Source organism: Colossoma macropomum, unplaced genomic scaffold (genome assembly GCF_904425465.1).
Source record: "Colossoma macropomum unplaced genomic scaffold, Colossoma_macropomum, whole genome shotgun sequence".
Lineage (NCBI taxonomy): Eukaryota > Metazoa > Chordata > Actinopteri > Characiformes > Serrasalmidae > Colossoma > Colossoma macropomum.
The window spans coordinates 12349647-12373456 of NW_023494810.1; the positions used below are offsets into that span (position 1 = coordinate 12349647).

Sequence of the window (23810 nt, forward strand, 5' to 3'; positions counted from 1 at the left end):
ATGAGGCCTGAGTGTACATCAAAATGGTTGCCTGTAATAATCGATTCTATGCTGCCGACTCAGCAGATAAAGGTTAGGTCAAACAATTAAGTTAAAGTGAACTTTTGCTTAAACTCAACTTTTTCCTTAACCTTAACCTCAATCTCAACTCAAAACTAAACCCTAATCTTCAGCCCAAAGCTGCTCATAATCATTTCACCAATTTGGCATTTGTAAATTGGCTATAAGGGGCCATCAAAATAATGAGTAGGTTTACATACACTTAACAATTCTATAACTGCAGAAAATCAGATTTTGTCAGTAATCCAATCAACATGTTTACAAGCACTTGAGTAATCAGTTAATGGGAAACTCCAGGTCTACATGAGCCAGGCAGTAATCAGATTTCTGCTTTGCAACCAGCCTATAAACAAGAGACATGACATAAAAGCAATGAAAAAAATCAAACTTCATGCACCTTTTTTTAAACATTGCGCCACTTTACCTGAAAATATGATCATAAATCATCTAGAAAATGAAGAATATTTAAATCCTTCATTTCGTCAAGCATGTGTTCAGTTTAAGTGTCGCTCCAAAAGTGTTTTGCTGCGTCTCGCGGCAACACTGCTCGCTTATTTCCTGTACTGCGGTCTGTTATTGCACATGCGCAGACTGAGAAACCCAAAAGACATCAGAGTCAGAGTTTACATGCACTAAGAAATCTGATTACTGAGCTAAAATCCAGCTCTCTATCAGATTTCTTAATCGGATTTCTAGACCTTACTCTGATCTAAGAAATCGGAAGTGTGCTGTTTACATGACCATTTGAATAATCAGATAACTGCAGGAATCCAGTTATGATTGGATTATTGAGTGCATGAGAACAATCTTGAATGAGTGGAGTATGTTCGACACTGTTGCCGTCTGATATCATAAGCATCTCTAAGCCATTTCTTGTTTGGCATTATATAGTAATGGGAGAAGCGTCCATTTGGAATTTGGCAGCATACAGTAATGGGAGATGTTTCCCGTCAGTTCAACATCCCAGTCAGCCGTGGTATGGATCTGGGAATGGAGCCAGTTTGTGGAGCTGCTGGATGTTATCGATGCCAGTAGCTCCTCAACATCAGTATGGAGATGTGACCTTTTTTCAGACCCTCCCTCAAAGCCTCTCTCCAACTATGCTCTTGGGCTCTGGACAAACACAAAGCCAAACAGTATACAGAAACTTTAATCGCATGCCTGATTTGATGGCCACATTGTGACTGCAGATTAGGGTGTTGTTGATTGACACCCAACCGCTATCCACCCAGTCTTATTTTACCATATATACCAGCATTCAAAAGTTTGAAATCAGTGTTTTTAATAATATGAAACCAACTTTGTTGCAAATGAATTACTGTCATGGGTTTTAGATTATTTAAAAGAAACCGTAAAAATGTTGAGAAGTGTCCAAAATGGTGACTGGAGCTGTAGATTATCCTAAAAAATGAGAACAGCATTAAAATGTATATCAGAATGAATAAACTGAATGCCTAATATGTAAAGTAGTGATTAAATCTTGAGGTAGAGGTCTCCCGCAAGATTTCATCTCACTCCAGCAGAAAATATGAATTATTTGTCCCACACCCGCCCGCAACCGAAATGTTTTGTCCTGCTCCCACCCGCACAGTTCTGTCAAGGCAAACTGACATCTAATATCTGACACGGTCTATTCACAAATACATTATCCTCTGTTGAAATAAAACAGCAGTCATGGTCATCAGGTTCACTGTGAGTAACTTGACCAAACACCATTTATTCCCAGTAAACACAAAGCAGGAATTAAACCACAGAGCGGTAATTTCTGGTGTTGTGCTGGGCAGCTATGGCCGTCGGACGTAAAGCTCCACCGTCTCTGTCAACTATGAGTATGTGCGTGTTGTTCACGTGATCAGCTGCTTCACAACTCTTTAGAATGACTTCTGTCAATATAACTGTTTTACTGTCATCATTTTATATTATTTATTTATATGATTTAGTGATCGTTCTAGTTTATTTAGGCTATTCATTAGTTTGCGGGATTCCTCTTCATGCGTGCTTTGGCTCTCTCCTGCCTGCAGTCTGAAAATTTGGGTTATGCTGCTAGACTGTGTTGACCTCTCTCTTGAGGCAGAAAACTTATAAAGGAATTAACGTAAATAGATGATTACAGTACATTATCATTTAAAAAATTAGAAATCTATTTTCAATTGACTAGTTTGCTCTATTTTTCTGTCTAGGCTGTATAAATGATTATAGAATAAAATAACAGGAATTTGAGAGCGACTAGTGATTCCAGACTTTTAAATGATGTTATGTTTTTATTTATGTTATGTTTTTATTTTTTTCCCCCCATCTCTGTCTCGCATTTATTAGCTTCCCCTTAACATAGGTTTGCTCTGGGAATGGAAGGGTTTTGCAATTTGCTAATGTAATTTCTCTCAACAAAGAAATTTAGCAGGGCAAACAACCTAACTTGACACTTAACGTTTTAACCCACCATCAGTGTAGACCACATTTAGAAGACACGGTAGCAACAACCTTACAGCAAATTAAGTTCTGACATCATTTCATAGTGACTAGACCGCTGATGAGACTACTGTTAACGTGCAGCAGTTGTGGTTGCAACATTTGCTACCTACTCATTTAATTTAAAATACTGTATGATTGTACATTTAGGCTTTTTTGGCTTGTAATTTAAGGCCTGAAAGAAATGTTAGAATGTACACCCTTAAAAAAGATGGTTCTTTAAGGGTTCTTTAGAAAAGACAGTGGTTCTATAACACTCAAAGAACTATTTGCATGCTTAAAGGGTTCTTTGCATGGTGAAATTGTTTTTCAGATTGATAGAGAATGTGTTGTAGATGGTTCTGTATAGAACCTTTTTGACAATGGCTCCATTTAGCATCAAAAAGGGGTTCTTCTATTGTTTCAAGCTTGACATCGTAACAATAGAAGAACCATTTTTGGTGCCATGTAGAACCATCTAAAACACATTCTCCATCAGTCTAAAGAACCATTTCACCATGCAGAGAACCCTGTAAGCAGGCACATGGTTATAAGTAGAACCCATGGTTCTAAATAGAACCATTCCTCTTACTAAAGAACCTTTATGTAGCTTATTCCTTCAAGTCTGTTGCTTTGGTTAAGCATTAATAAAAGAATTCCATATCGCCTTTTGTCTCTTTGCGAATCCACTCCCAGAAAATGGGAACCTGAATCGACCTCATCAGCGATGATGTTATTAACGTGAAGCAGAACAGGTTTAGCCAGCCGTGTTCCCCCAACATCAGCACTGTTTGAGTGGCTAATGTAAGAGCCGATGGCCACGTTGTTTATGCATCTTCCGAAGACTGAAAGAGATAAAAGTGGTCTCCGGCAGCCCACCCGGTGCATCCGTCTTGGGAGGAACTCGTTAGTTACCATGTTTTATTCAAATGACTTTGACAGCTCAGCCTCTCGTCCTACAGCTGAATGAAGGAAGTGCAGCAGTAAGAGGCTTCAGCACTGCACAAGTACTAGAGTGACCAACCTTGTGTGTTAAACATGTACACAGTGATGTCCCCACATCGAGATACTATACAAATTTGAACGTACTTTGTTGTTTTTTATAACTTTAGAAGTCTTGATGTAAAGCGGTTCCAAAAGAGCTGTTAAAAATTGTCAAAAAACAATGTGACTTGTTTCCCATGTTTAGTGTTTGTGCACCTTCTTTAAGCCTGCTAAAAGACATCTCATGTTGCTCTTCATGAATGCCCAATGTGTGTAAAGTGACCTCAAGGCAAAGGGGGGCTATTTTAAATCTAAGAAGTTTTGTTTTGTTTGTTTTTTTTTTTTATCTGTGCGTTATTCCATACACCACCATTCAAAGGTTTGCAATTGCTTACTATATTCACATTTTTATATACAGTAATAATGTACACATTGTGGATTTAAATATTAAATGTTTGCCAAAAGATATTTTTAGATGAACATTTTAGATGAACATTTGAAATTAAAAATTCCTGGCTAAAAAGTTCAAGATGCACTGAGGCAAAACTGAAATCTGCGTACAATAAATTTACTAAAATTATGACAATATTCAGGCTGTAGTCTGTACCTTACGTACTTGACAACAAAGAACAGTTGATCATATAGTTACATTTTGCATTTACATTACAGTGCTAACCTTTTAGCTGTGAATTTCTTAATCACTTCATTAACTAAGTGTACAGATGGCGTCTGTGCTCTTGGGGATTTTTGTTTTTGCTTCTGTTTCGTATTCTGTCTGTTGAGCAGGATTCTGTATTTTTAAACGGTATTAAACCTGTAATGGAGAAGTTGGCATTAACAGAGATTATGAATCGCTAGTCTAATATTCCTTGTAGAAAGTGTGAAGTAGTTACATACGGCTGATGTTTTCGCTGTTGATTTGCTGCTGCTCAAACTGTTTGAACACGTCTGCATATTTCTCATTTTCATCATTGTTACAATTATTTGTGAAGTCTTTGATATTTTCACATTTCATTGCAGACTTATTTAACCTTTGGGAGGTTTTCTGTTTTTTTCTGTCAAAATTTTCAGCCATTTTTCTCATTTGAATTAAAGCTGAATGCTTTATTTGACCATTTTTGACTACCAATTTTGATGCTTTTTTATTGTCTGTATGCCTTCCTTTTTGAGATTAATCTTACATTTTAAAATGTGAATAATTCTGGATATTAATTTTATTAGAGCTTTATTCTCAGTGTTATACAGCTTTTTCTGTGAATCTCTTTAGAATCTTCAAAAGCGTGAGCTACAGTGCTAACCTTTTAGAATCATTTTATACATTTATCTGCAATCAAATTGGTAATATATTGTTGACAACTTTGGGCCTCATTCACCAATATCTTCCTCATTTTGTTCTTTAGTTTGTTCTTGAGAAAGGTCCTTTTTACGAAGATTCCAACATTCACCAGTGTTTTCTTATCTGGGATTTTGTTCTCAGGTAAGAACAGAATCTACACACACTCAAGAGCACAAAGGTGTAAACAGTTTTGTGCTTTAATAACACGCCATGAATCTGACGTAGACTTTTACTTAGGACCTTTCTCACGAACAAACCTAAGAACAAAATTAGGAAGATATTGGTAAATGAGGCCCAATGATTCTAAACTTTTTCATGTAAATAAATGACGTAGATGTAGACGTGCACTCTTTTGACTGTTGCTGCATATTGATGTCATGGACAGGCAGGTGTTTCTCATCACTTTGCAGTTGAATGCTGGCACTGCGCACATTGCATTCATTTTATAAAGGGTCAGTGTGTTTGTTCTGTTTTCCTGTTTTCCAGGTAGCTCACCACTCCCCTAGTACAGAACACTGCAGCCATATAGTGTTCTCTGAGGGATATTGATATGCTATCTTAAGTGCACCTGTTTCAAATACATGTTGATGCACATCCTCACTCTGTTCCATCAGCCAGAGTAGCAAGCGTACTTACCGTAATGCTTTCCATCATTGTATTCATGATGGATAACTGACCACACTCACAATGCGCAAAGGCAATTTACTGTAACACCACATCTATGCATACTACCTGTACGGTCTGTACTTCTCAACGCACAGATTCAGCTCTGCCCTTAATGTTAATTCTCTTCGTCCAGGAACTGAATGTGCGCCAGCTCACGCTGTCCACCGACAAAGACAAATACGGCATCCGTCTGAGAGCAGAGCCTGACCACATGGTGCTGGGCAAGCGGCTGAAGGGGGCATTCAAGTCCGTCACAGCATCCATCAAGGAGCTGAAGAGTGAGCAGCTGGAGGCCTTCCAGAAGACGGGTTTGTATCACCCTCACTTCAAAACTCTGTGTCCTCAGTGCTGTGAGCACATTGTGTGTGGAAGAAAGCCTTACACTTTATCTTCTGTCTATAATTTGTGATCTACAGACTGCACAGCCCTACACCGTTTAAGAATGTGAAAGCAATGCATGCCTTATAGCACTGCCTGAGAGGGGATAAGAGTGGATGTGGTTGATCTAATAATTAAAGTCAGTTTCTGAGTAGTACCTTTTTTGTCTACTTTCTCTCTCTATATATATGCAGTATGTATATATATATTTATGTTGACAAATATTGATCTTGTGTTTGAGTGAAATGTAACCTCTTCTGTGTCTTGTTACCAAAATAGTAATTTTACAGGAGAAGGAAAAACATTATGAACTATTAATGGAACTTAACCTGTAACAATTTCTTTCTCCAAGTAATTTTGAATGAAATTACTTTGTTGAGAAAGAGTTTTGCTCTGACAGTCTCTATGAGGTTACATTTCACTCAAACACAAGATCAATATTTGCCAACATAAATGTATATACATACTGCATGTATATTGAGAGAGAGTAGACAAAAATGGCACTACTCAGAAATTAATCATAATGTAAAAGGTAGCTAGTGTTCTAGTGTTGTTAAAATTTTGTGTATATATATATATATATATATATATATCAACGCGTTCTGTGGAGTGATGAATCACGCTTCTTTATCTGTCAGTCTGATGGACGAGTTTGGGTTTGGCGAATGCCAGGAGAATGTTACCTGCATTGTGCTGACTAAAGTTTGGTGGAGGAGGGATAATGCTATGCAGTTGTTTTTCAGGGGTTGGCCTAGACCCCTTAGCTCCAGTGAGGGGAGATCTTAATGCTTGAGCAGACCAAGACATTTCGGACAATTGTATGCTTCCAACTTTGTGGGATCAGTTTGGGGAAGGCGCTTTTCTGTTCCAGCATGACTGTGCCTCTCACTCTTGCTCATACAACTCATGGATTCTTATTGCAGTGGGCATTCTGAAGTGGAAAGCGGAGCTGTTGCTTTTGTTAGTTTGCTGCACCGTCTGGCATAGTTTGCCGAAAATGCTGACGGTATCATTTTAAACTGATTTTGAAACTTTATTTGAACGACAAGGCTACAATCACAGTTTCTATCTTAGCAACATACAGTCTCAGCTAGGCTTCAGCCTGCACTACCACGAATGGTCTGAATAGTCAAACTGTGAAAATGAAGTCAGTAAATAAATCCGCACCTTTAATTAATTGCATCAGCTGTTGTTTGTAGAGGTTGGTTAACTATTTACTTATTTATTTATTTAGATTATTTGTTTATTTAGCTATTTAATACAACTTAGCATCAGACTTTGTCTTTGGAAGGATTTGTCAGCTGTAGTTTTACTTTAACAAGGTTAAAGTTTTGACAGAGAAAGGCTTGTGCTGCAGGCTCAGTCCGCTGTAAGAATGGCAGCAGTGAGGCCTTTTGATGTACCTGGATGCCCGAGTAGGAGGTGCTTTCCTGGGCCGCGAGCTCGAGGGCTATCAAGTTCCCCGTCTGAAGTAGGCGGAAGCTTTTAATAGGCCGTGCACAATACCTGCCGCTGCATTTGGAGGGAAAGAGAAGAGCAAAGGCAGGCATGGAAATCTCAGATTAGCGTGAGGATCTGATAGGTGTGCTTTGACGCTCCTGCTTCAGAAAGCATTTTCACGCCTCTTATATAGAACATCGCCGACATAATCGGCTGGAACGTGGGATACGGCTAGGAAACGTGACCCGAATGGGTCAGCCCTGGATGAAAACGCTGGTCTGGGAAACAAAAGCAGAGTTAGATAACTAATATGTGAAGAACTGTGTAGCTTCAAGCGTGATCTAGAAAAGTGCATGAACTGAAGTTGCTTTATCACACAGTTGAAGTTTCTTTGCCTAAATGTTTTTTTTTCAGAGCTGTGTTAACACGAAATTCCTGTATTTTCCAAATTAATTATGATTTTGTATAAAATATACATATTCTTTTCAGTGCAGATATTATATTGATAGATTATGAACTACACCCCATGCCCAGAATTATGTGGACAGCCGAGAATCGCATCTATATGTGCTTGTTGAACCTCCCGTTCCAAAAATATGGGCGTTAATATGGAGCTGGCCCTGTATGGATTATTCCAGTCAAGGCTTGTCATTGTGCATGATGATTTTAGGCCTTCGTACGGCTGCTTGGCCAAGGAAACCCACTGAGCTGTTCTTGCTACTGAGCACTTCCATTTCACGATAACAGCATGTACAGTTGGATAGGGCAGAAATTTGACTGTTGGAAAAGCGATTTCTGACTGCCGTGTTGAAAGTCACTCCGTACGACTGCTTCTGCTGTCCCTGTTTGTGGAGGCTGCTGTATGCATTGATGCAGCTGTTGGCTGAAAAAGCCAAACTTACTGATAATTGTTTTACAGGCTCTATTGTGGTGGACGGCCACGAGCTGCATGAGGAGGACCTGCGTTTGATGTACTCCTTTGACCAGATGTCCGGCACAGCTGCACAGTATGAAGCTCACTCAGATGCTCAGGTAATGTACGTTCTGCCTGAAGTAGGTGAATCTTTTTCAGCGTGACAGGCAGAAACTTTTTTGACGCTCGATGAGGCGTCTTTTCATTGGATACAGACACGTTTCTAGTCCGACAGAGCTGGTGCAGCGTCCTCACTGAAATACACTGGGGGACTGTGTTTCTGATGCTGCTTCTAGTCAGCTTCTAGTGTGTAGGCACCCTGAGTATCATATAGGCTTTTTCACCATGCAAGTTATTTTTTCCTGCAATTTTGCATAGAGAGTTTATTCACACTACAGGTTAAACGTACCAAAGAAAGCAGTGAGGTTTCTTTTCAAATAGAATTTACTTATAAGTCAAATCGCCCACAGCAATTAAACAATTAAACAATTAAATATGTACTGATATCTATTTTAACCAAAGAGCTTTTTTTCCCAAAATGTTCCACACTGATGTTCTCATAGTCCAGCACATTATTTGGGAAGAGTGTTGTTTATATTATGTCCATTATCTCTTATTTTTAATTTACATTGTACTAAGTTAGTATCTCTTCCAAATGGTTGGCGTGTGTGTATGTAAATGGATGAAATGCAGATAGACAAATTGAGTGCAAGCTAATCAGTGTTAGGTTTGATTTTTCAGGTCCTCATGCTCTTGGACATCACTCCTGACCAGTCCATGGTGGATGAAGGTGTAGCCAGAGAAGTGATCAACCGCATTCAGAAACTGCGCAAGAAGGTAAAAGGCTAATCTCATTCCTTACTAAATCCATGATTGTAAGGGTCGGGAGCAGCGGGTCTCAAACTGAGTGTTTTGCCCCTCTGAGAAGAATCTCAGAAGTTGTATCTCTACTGAGTAAGTTTTTATTTTACCAGTATAAGCTTTGGCCACGTCTAAAAAACTGTTACTTAAAGCATGTTACCCTCTTAAACCTTTATGCTCTAAATTTTGACCACTCATTTTTTTTTCAGTTCTGTTTTCAAAATATTACTTGACTTGTTCAGGACTATCTTATTATAGAAGAGGATGTTGTGTCCTGGATTCTTTAATGGATAAACTGTTACAGTTACCAGCAGTGATCTCTTCATCTAAATACCACAATATCCTAATATCTGATCACTGCCCAGTTATGATATTAGTTAATTTTCAGGTAGAAAAATTTAAATAATTTGCTACATCAGGAAAACCTTCAAGAACTGTGTTCTGATAGCTGAATACCTCTCTTTAAAAGACACAGGAGGCTCTCAAAGTGGTCATTTGAAGCCATAAAATAGCCTAAGAGGTGGATTTAAACAGTAATACTTGTTTTAAGGGGTAGGTATTATTAAATGGTATTAAAATTAAATATAAGCCAATCAGTCACAATTCACAGCCATACTGCGCCCACTTAATTAATCTGTGAAGTCACAGAACAGGGCCATGATAAGGAAAGTAATGGCACTCAGTATCTGCAAAGGGAGACCTATAAAAGTTTGAGAGCTGCTGGTCTTGAGCAGAATAGTTTGACGAGAAGTCAGATTTAGACGGTTTTCTCCCCTCAGCCCAAATGTAGTCAGTCAGCCAAGATATGCTTGCTGTCTGCTTGCTTCTTCAAGTTGTGTCCCAATTCAGGGACTGCATCTTTCAAAGGACACAGTCTACGAAGGCGTGTCCTTCGAAGGCTGTGTAGACCCTTGAAGGCTGAACTAAAATGAGACGATCTGCTCTACAGCGGATTTCCTGTTTGTGTCACAGCACCGCTGTTCCTGCCCTTACGGTTGCATCACAAAATGCCGCTCCTGTCAAGTTCTTTTAAAGTTCTTTAAAGATGGAGCCAGAAAGTTTGAGTTTTTTGTTAATTTATCAGAGCTGAAGATGCTTCTCTCTGTCTGCTCCTTGGTCCCTAAAAAAAAACAAAACGTTAGCGTAAGTTTTGCTTCAGGTCACATTGGCTTTTTTAACATCTGTGTCGTTAGCTATTCGCTATACTGTTTAAACCCAGTACTTAGAATTAAAATTGAACTCCTCAGCCGCCGTTCGCTCCTCTGCTGACACTGCCATGTTCTCAAATCCTCACCGGCACGCAATGAACCCTGGGATATGTCGGCTGACCACCAGTTGGATCCTTTGTTGCCGTGGGAAAAGGACACGTTTCTCGGTCGCAAATAAAGGAGCCTTCGAAATGGGACAGCCTAGTTGCACTGCTGTGGCGCAATCGGCCTTGAAATGCAGCCTCTAAAGGATGCAGCCCCTGAATTGGGACACAGTTTTTGTTTTAGCACTGGATCTTATAAGTAATGGAAACTCTACCAGTTAGCATTATGGTAACTGCATACCTAAATACACACAAATGTATCTTTTATAGCTATTAACAGTAGCCTCCATCTTGAATCCTGAACTTTGTCTGTACTTCAGTCAGGTTTTTTTTGGGCGTGGGGGCACTGTGGTTTTTGAATGCTGCCTCGCTGCCTCTAGCTTCACGTTACCCTGTTGCTAAGCAACAGCAGTGTAACTGTCAGTCAGTTCTGCAAGCTGTCTTTTACACATGCCCAAACAGAAAGTTGTTATTTGTTTAGCAAATGGGACTTGACAGTTGTTTTTAAATTGAAATCGCAATTTGAAGAAGTGCAGTTTTCAAATCGCAGGAACTGCAAAGCTTTAAGTGGGGAAATTTGACCTATTAAGGCACAATTTGCTGCATGTAGATGAGTTGGACCATCAGATGTGAGCAAACCCAGATAGCAAGCATATATCGGTCCCCTGGCTTGATAAGGTCAGCACCATGCTGACTGTTTGCCAATGCTGGTCCACCCTCGGACCACCCAGATTACTGTCCTGCATACAAGCTTTACCTAGTTTTTAATCTCCTCAAAGAGATTTTAAATGCACGTAGCCTGTCTAATACTCTTCTTAACCACCAGTGGGCTGCCCAGAAAATGCTGAGCAAAACACTAGTGGACCGCCAGCTTTGCCATCATTGGGCCAACAATCATTGGGCCAACAGTGGCCCACTATCCTCTTGCTATCAGGGAACATCGACATGCTGTGTACATGACAACACAATTGTTCCTAAGTGACAGTAACACTACCAGAAAAGGTTGATTTGTTGTTTAAAAAAGGCCTGCACCTTAATTTGTTGAAAAGAATCACAATTTCAAATGCAATTGCAGTTTTGGTCAGAAAAATCACAATTAGATATTTTTCCCAAGTTGTTCAGCCACTAGCTGAACCAGCCCCTCTAAACAAGCTAAAATAAAATAAAATTAAAAAAATTGTTTACAACATTAGTGCAGCCATTAATCCTTCCTGCATTACTGCTACCACTGAAGGTCCGACTTACCTTTAATCTGATTGGTTAACAGAGAAAAAACGGCACACTAACGCGTCTCTCCCATTGAAAACAATTTCAAATAAGCAAAAATGTGCAGTTTTTTGTGCCCCTTTAGCCTTGTAGCTCCAAAGCAGAACTACAGAAGCGAACACTGTCTTGGCTGATTGACTGCATTTAGAGTCAGGGGGAGAAAATTGTCTAAATTATGTATTTTCACCAAACTTTTCCTTTAACTTCCGCATCCTTCAAAAGGAGTGCTATTAATTGCTAACATTCAGCCGAGCAAGTGATTCATGGTTCGAATGCCATGGGAGGAAATTTGCCCAAGGTCAGCTTTGTGTTTGCAGGCTGGCTCAGTCTGCTGCTGTAAGTTCTCCTGCTGCCCAGCTCTCATCTCCAGTCTGCTGGCATCCCCACCGCAGGGTCCGCCCAGTGTTTGTTTGCCTTTTTTCTTCTCTCTTGGGGTCCAGCTCATTTGCTTTTCCCAGGCTCGGAGCGCTGCTGTTTCGAGAAAAAAAACAAAAATCTTTCCACTCCAGAATTACAAGTGCATGGAGCAGAGCAAGTTGCACAATCATGAAAGCGTGGACTTAATAAGCTTAATTACCCCCGAGTCCACTCGGAGACGTACGAAGCTTTTTGAAGTGTTATGGAAATCAGGAAAGTAAGACGGATTTCCTTCTCTCCCCTCGTTTTTTTCCCCTTTCTTAATAAACAAACATTTTTCCATTCCAGGCAGTTGCCTGGTGTGGATATGTATATATATATGTGTATGTATATAAATGTACATGCGAAAGGGAAGGGGGTCGCTGGCAGCCGGCCAAGCTCGAATTCCTCTCTTATTGAAAGTCCGAAGAACGGGAGGAATTTTCCATGGGAGGGAATTAGACTTTTTTTTTCTTTTTTTTCATCGTTTCCTTAGATGAGAGGTGGTAACCGGAGGGGGTTGATTGCTGGGGAAGGTTTAAGGAAAAAGAGAAGGCATGTTTACAGTGTTGCGGCCAAAAGCAAGATATTTGAAGACACTACGTTGCCAAGTTTAAAACTATACGGAATCTTTCTGCCCGTGTTTTTTTTTAGGGGTCATTGCCTGGAATTGGCGTTTAGTAAATTAGATCCAGACTCACTTTGATGCAGTGCAGTTTATGTATGTATTTTCTCTCCTTTAGAAACAGTGCTGGTGATAGGTAAACAAGATTCTGAATATTCTTGCCTTGAAGATTCTGCATTTAAGACCAAATATGCATAATTAGTGTTTGTTTCTCTCTCTCTATCTCTCTGTCTCTCTCTCAAGGGTCATCTGGTCCCATCTGATGAGATCACAGTGTACTACAGCTCTGAGCCTGCTGGAGACTACCTGGACAAAGTGATCCAGGCTCACACAGACTTTATTCTGGCCACAACTAAAGCCCCACTCAAGCCGTGTCCCGTGCCCAAGAATGCTAGCGTCATCGTCCAAGAGAAAACTCAGGTGAGCATTTGTGGAGCTGATTTTGGTAATAAATCTGTCGATTTTACAGTGCAGCTCTTAGTATCTGGATAGTGATGTGTTATTGTGGCTGTGTACTACACAGGCCTGACACAATCATTTCATAATCATCCAATCGCAGTTATTTGGGCTGACCGTGTTTATTCAGTTGTTAGCTTCCACAATATCTTTAGAATTTATTTAGTTGCAATTTTATCAGTTGGATTGAAAACATTTAAATAAAAGAAAGCAGAAAACATATTTAGTGAGCATATCGTGAGTCTCACAAAAACAACAGTGCTATAACACTTTTTGAATGTTTGTTTATTTTAATGTTTGTTTATAACACCTTTAGAGGACAGCAGTGAGTGATGTTTGTTTATTTGATGTTTATAAATGACACATTTAGAGGGCAGTGGTAAATAACTTTTGTTTATTAGATGTTTGTTAATGACGTCTTTAGAGGGCAGCAGTGAGCAACATTTGTTTATTTGACTCAAGCTGTATCTGTTGCCAGTTGGGAGTTAGTTTTCAACCCCTAAGAAGCAAGATAGCCGATCAGCAAATTTTAGACTTAATGAAACGATTATTAAAATTGTTAATCATGATTAATAATATGGCAATTAATCATCAGCTAAAATGTCCTGATTGTGACAGCCCTAGTGCTACAGCACTTTCAGGTTAATATGAAACAGTGACTGGGGGAAGGGGTCTAAAAAGGTATAGGTTTTCAGATTGATCATTCAACTGCATTGAATTTGGTCTATTATATACTATAAGTTTAGGATTATAATAAAGTATGCACTTAGGTTAACATTTTGGAGCTATTTTCTAATGTTAAAACTTTTTAAAAAAGCAGTGAAGCTTGGCCTTGTTGTCTGTATTCCACTGCTGTGTCACCAGTTCCTCTGGACATATTTGTCTCGTGAGTGTGCATTTAAAAATAATTCTTAATCTTACTGAAGTAATGGAAGTTACACGATGGGGTAATGGAGATTACATGATATATTCATTTGTTTTCTAAAGACATTGAACATTCAGTTCATTTCATAATTAATTTGGTGCTTTTTGCAATGAGCAATGTCGTGAACCTGACTCCAGGCCCCTAGTGAGCAAACAGAGGGCAACAGTGGCAAAGAAAACTCCCTGAGAGCAACAGGAAGAGCACAGTACTGAGAACACAACAACAACACAGGAAAACAATAAGGGTTATGGAACAGTGAATAAGGAGATGACTAATGAATATGCAGTGATGGATCGTGTGGAAAAACAGATGAAGTGAGCTTAATCAAAGGGCAGAACTGTTCAGATTACTAATGCCTATCAGAGGTTATCTCAGAAAATGAATGACTGTTAAATGACATTGTTAAAGTCAAATCCATGATTGCCAAGAAGACATTAAAGTGTGATCAACTAAGGAACTCAGTACAGTGTGATTCAGAGGCACATACAGGGGGCTCCATGGTGGTCTACCAGGCCGGACAGCAGTTGGGCAGCTGAAGCTGATCAAGGTCGATATAGCGGCAGCATCAAACTGGACAGGAGGAGCAGTTAGAGGTTCTGGAAGCAGTTTGTATGTCTCAGAAAATGAGAGAGAACAAAGAAAAGGAGGAGAACATCACCAACTCATCTACAATTCTATATAGACCCATAAACAACACCATCTAAATCAAGCTGAAGAACCATTTTACGATGCAAAGAACACTAATCATTCAAAGGGTTTTGAGTGTTCATGGTTCTAGATGGAACCCTTGAAGAACCAGAGTTTGTATGACAAACTGTGTAACTTGTTTAATAACTATAGAACTCAATCAAGTGTATATGATGTAATAGATGATTATCATCAATTTAATGCCTGTTATTTAATCTGTTTGACTTCAGCTGAAGGGTTCTGACCTGGACTTGACCATCGTTAAGGGAGCGGCGGTCTCCAGAGCGCCGCTCACCGGACCTGCCTGCGCTTACGTCAACGTCAAAGTCAGTCTCAACAATAAACAGCAAGGTCAGTAGATGAATGTGTTTGAGATACTCTCTTTGAGTCGGGAACTAACAACTTGTTATATTTTTTAGAAGATAAAAAGCAGCAAACATGTCAAACCAAAAATTGCTCATATACCTAAACAAATGAATTACATTTTTAAGTATTTAGTGTGTCTACATACTTAAAATGTAATAGCAGGGTTCATATAGATGATGATTAATAGAAAAATTTAAAAGCCTTGTATTATCATGCATTAAACGACAGCATGGACGATATGATATGTTATTGTTTGGGTAATAATTTATGTAAAATGTTTTTTTCTGAACATGGGTCAGAGAAATAGGCACATAAAAGTACCAAGCACAGAGCAAAGAGCTTTAAACAACAACCAGTATATAGTAGCTATATAACTGTATTTTATCAGCTGCTTGTTCTTTTCCCTTAATATAAATGTCATTTTTATAGCTTTATTTTTGAATTTGCCGCTACTGTTTTGCTGAAGCATATCTTAAAACAGCTGCATATTATGAAACAGTACTGTGCAAAAGTGAGACTTAATTCCAGTCAAAATAACATTTGGAAATATATATTTAACAGAGAAACAGAAGCTTTGTGATGGCTCTCTCAACAATGACTTCTTTGAATATTATTATTATATAGTTTTTTTTGTCTGTTGCTAAGTTTTTATCTGGCTGCTGTCATCATGAAGATCATATAAAGAATAGAAATAAAAACAAAATATCAACCATGACATCTTAACATAATCATCCCTGTCTGATATCCACACTCCAACTGTCCTCTCTGTTTACAGTTTTTCTGGCTGGATTCTCACCGTAGTGTTTGCTTTTGTTTTCCAGAGGGCACAGTTCTTCTGGAGAATCCAAAGGGAGACAATAAACTGGATGTGGAGAAGCTTAAAATGGTTTGCCGTAGTATTTTCAAACTCAACGACACCCCGCTGGCTGTGTTCAGTGGGACAGCAGGTAAGACTGGGGTTTCTTTCTTTCTTTTATGATGCGAGGTTCAACTTTACAGTTCATTACAATCACAGTACTGTTATGTAAAAGGCAGTACATCATTTTTAACAGCATAGTTTCTCTATGACTCTCCATGATGCTGGATTTACAGATTTTACAGAATGGGCTGAATCCAGTACGCAGTAAATGTGCTGAATGTTTTTGCATCTGGATTTTATTGACTGTACAGATTAGATATACGGTTTATCAGATTTTTTGGGTGACTAAAATATTGGGGATCACACACTAAACAATTAGGGATCTCACACTGCTCAACTTTTAAGCTGCTGCTGAACCGAACGGAACTCACTGAACTCGCGTGAACTCTCGCATTCTCCCATTACTAGATGACCCAAATAATCAAACGTGGAGCTGCTGCTGCTCTTTTCTTCGCTGTTTGCGCTGTTACAGTAAAGAAGCAGCAGGTAAACATGTATAAGGGCTCATGGGTTTAAAAATGTGATAGGTGTGAGATTTAAACCTAAGTAAACTCAATTGTGTTCATGCCTTAAACTGAGCTCATTCAAAAGCTTCGCTCCACACATGAGTGACTTTTCGCCATTTTTCTTTGTTTACTTGCTGTATTTTCTTCTTTCGCCGCTGTTTTCATTGGCTGTTGCAGGAGTCCGTTCAGATTCAGTCGTTTACCAGCTTACATTAGATTTCTCTCAGGGTCAGGTCTATGGACTCTGACTGACCCAAAAATCTGCAGATTAGAGCCGACCAGCTCAGACTCAGCCAGACTGAGGATTGGGGCTAAAATCGGGATAAAAGTTGTGTAGTGTAACTCCGACTTTAGGAGACTGAGGAGTCTGACAGGATTTGTGCTGATCTAAATAACAGTCTTGATTAAAACGTGAATGTTTCATACGCTGATCAACATAAAAAAATACTTCATGTAGTAACAAGCAAGTAATCTAGTTTTATTCAACTCAAGAAATTACATTGAATCGTTTATTCAAAGTGTTTCTTTGCGTTGAATAAAACTAGTTAATTTACTAAATAAACACATAACACAAGGTTTCTTTGTGCAATTTATTTAGACAGCAATAAATTGATCCAGGCACGTGTGTAGCTGACAGTATCTTGCACACCAAACTTAATTTTTTGGATGGCAAAAATGCAACATAGTTTTATTCACCCTCTGTTCAGTGTTTCCAAACATTCACTGGTGACATGAACTTACTGACCAGTCACGGTTGTCTCTGCTTGTTGGCGTGACGACAGTCAAGATGACAGGTTGTCTGTGTTTCAGCAAATAGAGCAGATTTTCACAAACACAAGGATCAGAATCTCCAAATGCAGCTCAAACTGGGCTAGAAACATTGGGTTTAATGTGGAAGAACTCAACGTTTCAGCCTCTGAATAAAGTGATGAAGCTCTCCATGCAACTTTCACTTTTCCAAAATGGACAGTTTGATTGATTTTTAGACCCTCAGTATCAAGAAGGAGATTAAATTTTGACCAACAGGCTGCGGTTATGTGCAACAATTGTCCCTCTTTAGTATTTTGGTGCCTTCGAAGTTTCCAGTCTGCCCCAGAGCTGCAGATGGCTCTCTCTTCATCCAAGTGACCGTTCAGATCGCACAAGTTCACATCGATCGCTCTGCCACTGAGGCTTGAGCTGGCTTCGCTGCCAGAAGCTCCGCGTTCTCTTGTGCTCTCCACAGAGAAGAGCTCGCTCGTTCCTCTCTGTCGCCTCCTTTTAGGCTTAATATCTGTTTTACACTCTGCTTGCTGATTCGGCCTCTTGTGGAGAGCCGGTTCCTGCTGACGGAGTTCTGCTCCAGTGAAGGGAGCCTGCTGCAGTGTGTATGGAGATAAGGGAACGCTGGATATCAGGACACATTGATGCTCCAGTCTGTCACTGCGCCACCTTCCAGAATCTCTCTATTGGTGTTACAGAGCTTCAGTGGTCAGTACTGTAGCCTCTCTGTTGTACTTTATATACAGAATCTTTCAATCAATGTAATTATGAGTTGAATAAAACTAGTTTAATTACTTGTTTCTACATGAAGTAATTTTTTTAGGTTGATATGATGAGCTATTTTTTTTACAGTGTAGCCCTATAAACCTGCACAACTGACCTATAAATGACTGCCTGCATTTAGAAGTCAAGCAGTTATTGCTGACAGCAACAAAACTATGTTGTCACTGTCCAGTCATTTAAACACAGCAGCCATGATTCACAATAATCCGATCATTTCTGCAGTTATCTGATATACTCCGATCTAGAAATCTGATTAAGAGAGCTGGATTTTAGCTCAGTAATCAGATTTCTCAGTGCATGTGAACTCTTACTCTGATTTCTTTCGGATTTCTCAGTCTGCATGTGTGAGAACAGATGGTATTACCAGCAGTGTTGCAGTGAGATGGCAACAAAACACTTTGGGAGCAGCGCTGAAACCAAAGATGAAATAAAGGATTTAAATATTCGTCATCTTCTAAATGATGTATGTTCATATTTTCGAGTCGCATGATGTTTAAAAAAAAAAAGCCGTGGCATGAAGTTTGAGTTTTACGCTACGTTTACATCGCGTCTTCTTCTGTGAGTTCATTGGCTGGTTGTAAAGCAGAAATCCGATTACTGCCTGACTCATGTAAACCTGGAGTTTCACATTATCTGATTACTCAAGTGCATGTAAATACGTTAATCCAGTTACTGACAAAATCTGATTTTCTGCAGTTATTGGATTATTAAGTGCATGTAGACACGCTCAGTGTAGTGATACACCAGTGCGATGAATTGGATTGGTGTTTGTTTAAGGAGAAGCAACAAGTGTTTCTTTTCAAACTGGAAATGCGAGGTGTCTCTCTACAAAGCAGTCCAGTGTCAAATCTTTCAGACTTGTACATTTTTAAGAGTTTAAAGTAGGCCAGATATGTGGGTAGATTTGAGATAATAAGGTGTTAGTTTGTCTTCACAGGCAAAAAATGAATTTGAACTACTTGTTTGAATTTGAATACTCCACTTAATTTTAGGTAATAAGTCCTTTATTACCTTATATATTATGCATTTATTAAAATAGAAATGTCATGTTTTGGAACAAGCTTTTCTTACATATTATATGTGATACAGATTTTAAATTAGAAGAAAAAATATCAGATTGGCACTCAGTATTGGTCAGTATCTTGAGTTCAGGTATCGGAATCGGTTTTGTGAGAAAAAGTGAGATCAGTGCCTTTCAGTGTAGTTCATGTGTAATTATTATGTGATTAATTTTGTAATTACATTTGAATAGTATAGCAAAAAGACAGTGATAGTTACAGACTTATAAAAGTTAAAGCATAGCGTGTAGTGAAACTTTAAAGGTCAGTGCAATATTTTGGAGCTGTATTGTAGAGTGATGGACTTCTTTGGTTTACATCATCTTGCTCATTACCTGAACAACATGTAAGAAGAACATCTGGTTCCCATAATTGCCCAAGTGATAACAAACCAAACAATACACAAGTTCAAAACATGTTGTGTTTGCTGTTTTTGCTGATGAGGAAGGCACTGAAGATTATTATTAATCATAGTGCAGCTTTTTTGACTGGCTTTCATGTTGGAGCGATGCTTTGTTGTCCTGTCCTGATGTTGTTTTGCCCACAAAATGAAGGAAAAAATTGATTGAAATAAAGGATCCGGTAAGGACTCCTTCTGCCAGCACAACAGATGTGAAACGATGACGATGGAAACACAGAGGAGCCATTAATGAGAAGCTTAGCAAGATTAGGAGCGCTGGTGAGAGGGACTGTGCTGATGAGCTTGATGAATGCCCATTAACTCTGTCATTAATTATGAGCAAAAGACGAGGCACAATGCAGCACTGCATTGCAGCCCCCTCCCCTCACCGGCCTCAGCGCTGATGCTGAATATCGTCTGATTTACGGTCCTGCGTGTGTAAACGTGGACTAAAGAAGGCATTTTTCCACCTAACCTGCAGTTTTCAGGCTTGTCTGTTGTCCGTGCTACCTGGTTAAGGACATGACATACTTGCACACCAGTAGGGCATTAGAGCTGTGCCGATACTACGATTAATCGTTGAATCACGATTCTGTTTTTCACAATTTTGTATTGATATTTTGAATGCTTTGTTCATTTGTTTATTTATGTAGCCATACCTATTGCTGTAGCTCAGTGTGTTTAGGTGACAGTAGCTACAAAGTCTTGTAAGACATCTACAGCTTATATAATTTGCCTTTTGCTGTACATTCACCATAGTAGACCAGCTTCTGCGGCATTCCAGTCAGATGTGAAAGCACTTTGGCTTTATTAGGAACCGGAGACTCATGAATTAGATATGAGTAACATGGTTTGTAATTTGCTCCACACCATAATATAATATTCTGAAAAGATAAACAGTCTAAGTGCTTATCTTCGTTATCGAGTTACTGAGTTAGTGCTGTTGGAAAAACTCATATCATCAAAATGGTACATTTTCAGGAGAAGGAAAAAACTTTCTTAACTTGTAATGGAAGTTAATGTAAAAAATGATTTTTCTTTCAAGTAATTAAATAAAACAATAGCAATAAATCAATTTTTGTTCCAGGTTTGATGGTTTGCTGGTTGCTCTGTTCTTGATCTAGTAGACGATGTCCCTGGAACAGCAAGAAATATGTTATATAGTCTTTTTGAACCCTGTGACTCAATTTACAATAAACTACTGTGCAAAAGAATTGAGAGTCAAATGACGCTGCTACAATACATCCCATTAAAAAGCAACTGTGCTGTAAATTAACCTAATCACAACGATTGTTGCTTTACAGAGTTGAAGGCCAACAGTGACCTCCTGGCTCTGAGTGGAAAGACCCTGTCAGTAACTTCAGGTGCCAGTCCTAAAGCAACGAACTGGTTCAGACTCTGTTATCTGTCCGTACATCAACCTGCAACTCGTCAATGCCAGCCCTGCAGGTACATCTTCCTCTTTTTTTTTCTCGTTTTTTTTTAGTTTTTTAGGCTTTTTGTTAACTGCATTCTCTAGAGCTCCGTCCAATACCTTTGGGATGAGTTGGAGTCATGCAGAACTGATCATCCACCATCAGTACCTGACCTCACTAATGCTCAATCAAATCCTCACAGCAATGTTCCAATATCTAGTGTAAAGCCCTTCCAGAAGAGTAGAGGCTGTTACTGCAGCAAAGGAGACAAACTCACTATTAATGCCCTTCATTTCAGAAGAAACACTGGTGTCTCTGAATGTTTGGACATATAGTGTTGTTAGTTATACAGATTTAAAGATGACGATTCTCTCTAACATTAGCTAGTTTGGCAGCTAAATTAAGCCACAGCACCTGTTTAAGGGCACATGGCGCCGCCTAACTGTCTTATTGATTTAAAGAGTGGGTTCAGTACCTTTTGTCTGTCATGTAAAACAAGAGGAAACTTCTTGACAGATAGCAAACATTAAGAAAGGATATAAAATCAAGTACAACACTTTGCCAAATGTGAGTAGTAATAGTTTAATTATTAATACTGGGCTGAAGGATGAATAGTTTTTATATCAAAATCGCAATTTAAAAGAGTGCTGTTTTCAAATTGTAGGAGCTGCTATTTTAATTATAGCCATTTTTTTATTAACAATGTTGTCTTAATCTTAATCTTGTCGGCAACCCAAATGTTAAGAAGAGCCATTTTGTCCTTTCAACAAAAATCAAACCACCTTGGTAGCCACAACATTTTATGTCCATTTTACCATCTTGGCTCAGTAGTCCTAATACTAGTATAGGATAAAAAATATAAATGAAAACACAGCCTTACTTTGCTCTGCTTTAAGCTTCAGCTCAGCTATAGCTGCTTTTCTCGCATCTCCAGCTAGACGCTTTTCCGTAAAAGTGGAATAGTTTCTTATAAAATGTCTCTCAACGTTTGATTTTTTACTAAGGCTGAAATCAGCTTCTTGTTTATATTTTCCCATTCCACCTTAAATCTTAGGCAGAGGAGCCAGAATGTAACATCTGCACCATTTAAGGTGGAACAGGAAAATTTGAACGAGAAGCTGACTTCAGCTTTGTGGCTTTTTTAGTGTTTGACGTTTCCTGTTGCAAGATGTTCTGGTGTTCTTGGCCAAAATAACAGATCTGGACTTCAATTTACAGAAAATAATCACTATTTTTTTAGTGGTTGGTATAGTGTAGTGGGTAACACCTCTGCCTTCTACGCTGTAGACTGGGGTTCAATTCCCTGCCTGGGCAAACACCCTACACTATACCAACAAGAGTCCTTGGGCAAGACTCCTAACACTACATTCGCCTGCCTGTGTAAAAATGATCAAATTGTAAGTCGCTCTGGGTAAGAGTGTCTGCCAAGTGCCGTAAATGTAAATGTGAAAATTGCCATTACAATTTTTTCCCATATCATTCAGCCCTGTTTAACAGTGAGATTTCCCTTCTCCTGCAGAATGCCTGAGTGGGGATGTGGGCACGCTGCTGCTTGCTAATCCCGTGGGCCAGAATGGACTGCAGCACGCTGGGCTGCTCAGTGAGACTGCTAAAGTGTTCGGCCTCAGGGGCAGAAGACTGAAACTCTACAAGGATGAAGATCTTGCAGAAGGTAGGTTCAGTTTTCTGTACAAACCACATCTGTAAATGTGAGACTCTCAAATTCTTTCAGTGCGTTCAGTGCTGACAGCTTCCACTGATACAACAACCCAAATACAAAGTGTCACGCCACTCGAGAGCCCCCTTTCTTTTGTGTTCAGAAACAATTCGTCTGTCCATGCTCCGCCCACAAATGAGTTCTGCTTTGTCGAAATATAAAAATATAAAGTTATTCATTTTACATTTTTATTTTGTATGCTGGTGAAAGGTCAGACTGTTAGGATAGAGCAGACTGTGTAGCTTTTTATAGTCGTGTTGTTAAGGCTTTTCAGGTTAAGCATATGAATGACAGACTAAGCAGAAAGTTTGCCAGCTCCAGCTGTTTGAATAATGCTCGCAACATAGTCGCCTTCACCGCTGTCAAAAGGGCCAAGGGTTCCTAACCTCAGCCCTGGCCACCTTTGCTCTGCACATTTCTGTGTTTTCCCTACTCTACACACCTGATCCCACCAATGCGGTGCTTGTTAATTAGTTAATGGGTTGAATCAGGTGTGCTCAATGAGGCAGAGCACAGAAGTGTGTAGTTTGGGGTTGCCAGAAGTGAGATCAGGAGCCCCGGCTGTAGACATTAACCCTGTCACCCTTATGGAAGGAAGTCAGTTACAGAAACAGAGTGACATTTCTTACAAAATAAATACTATTTGATATTATTAATACATTGTAACTTGAAGTATTTTGACAAAAACTGCAGGGTGTTACGGTTCTTTGCATGTCGAATAGGATTTTTGTCAGCGTTCAGTAAAGATTCTTTGCGACAGTAGCTACAAAGGAACACATTTATGGGTGGAGTGTCAGTTGTACTGTAGCAATTCAAGCCAATTCTGAAAGCATTTGAGTAATTGCATTTTAAGAACTCATTCATCTCATATGACTGCCAAGGTTCACGAGGAGGGCATTGTGCGGTTTCACCAGTGTTTCCTCAGTGCAGTGTTAACATATTCCACAAGAACCTTGACTCCTAATCTTTGGATGGAGGTTAAGCTGAAGCCCTGAACTCAGATCAATGTGGCCTGAGCAGTAACTAATCCCTGGAAGTGTGCTCTCCACTTTCACCCTCGCTACTTCTGTTGCACCGCAGGGGCTCTGCTGTAGCGTAATACCTCTCTTCTAATTTAAAGAGAATGTCGCA

General features: G+C 39.3%; 1 protein-coding gene across 1 annotated transcript in view; it reads left to right on the forward strand.

The window, feature by feature from the left end:
• iars1 (isoleucyl-tRNA synthetase 1) overlaps positions 1–23810 on the forward strand; it is a 109512-nt gene that overhangs the window by 77930 nt on the left and 7772 nt on the right. The window contains 9 exon segments of the mRNA XM_036559441.1: positions 5628–5802; positions 8232–8344; positions 8967–9062; positions 12929–13105; positions 14984–15104; positions 15941–16066; positions 20852–20934; positions 20936–20996; positions 22482–22634. Of these exon segments, the coding sequence (XP_036415334.1) occupies positions 5628–5802; positions 8232–8344; positions 8967–9062; positions 12929–13105; positions 14984–15104; positions 15941–16066; positions 20852–20934; positions 20936–20996; positions 22482–22634 (1105 nt within the window).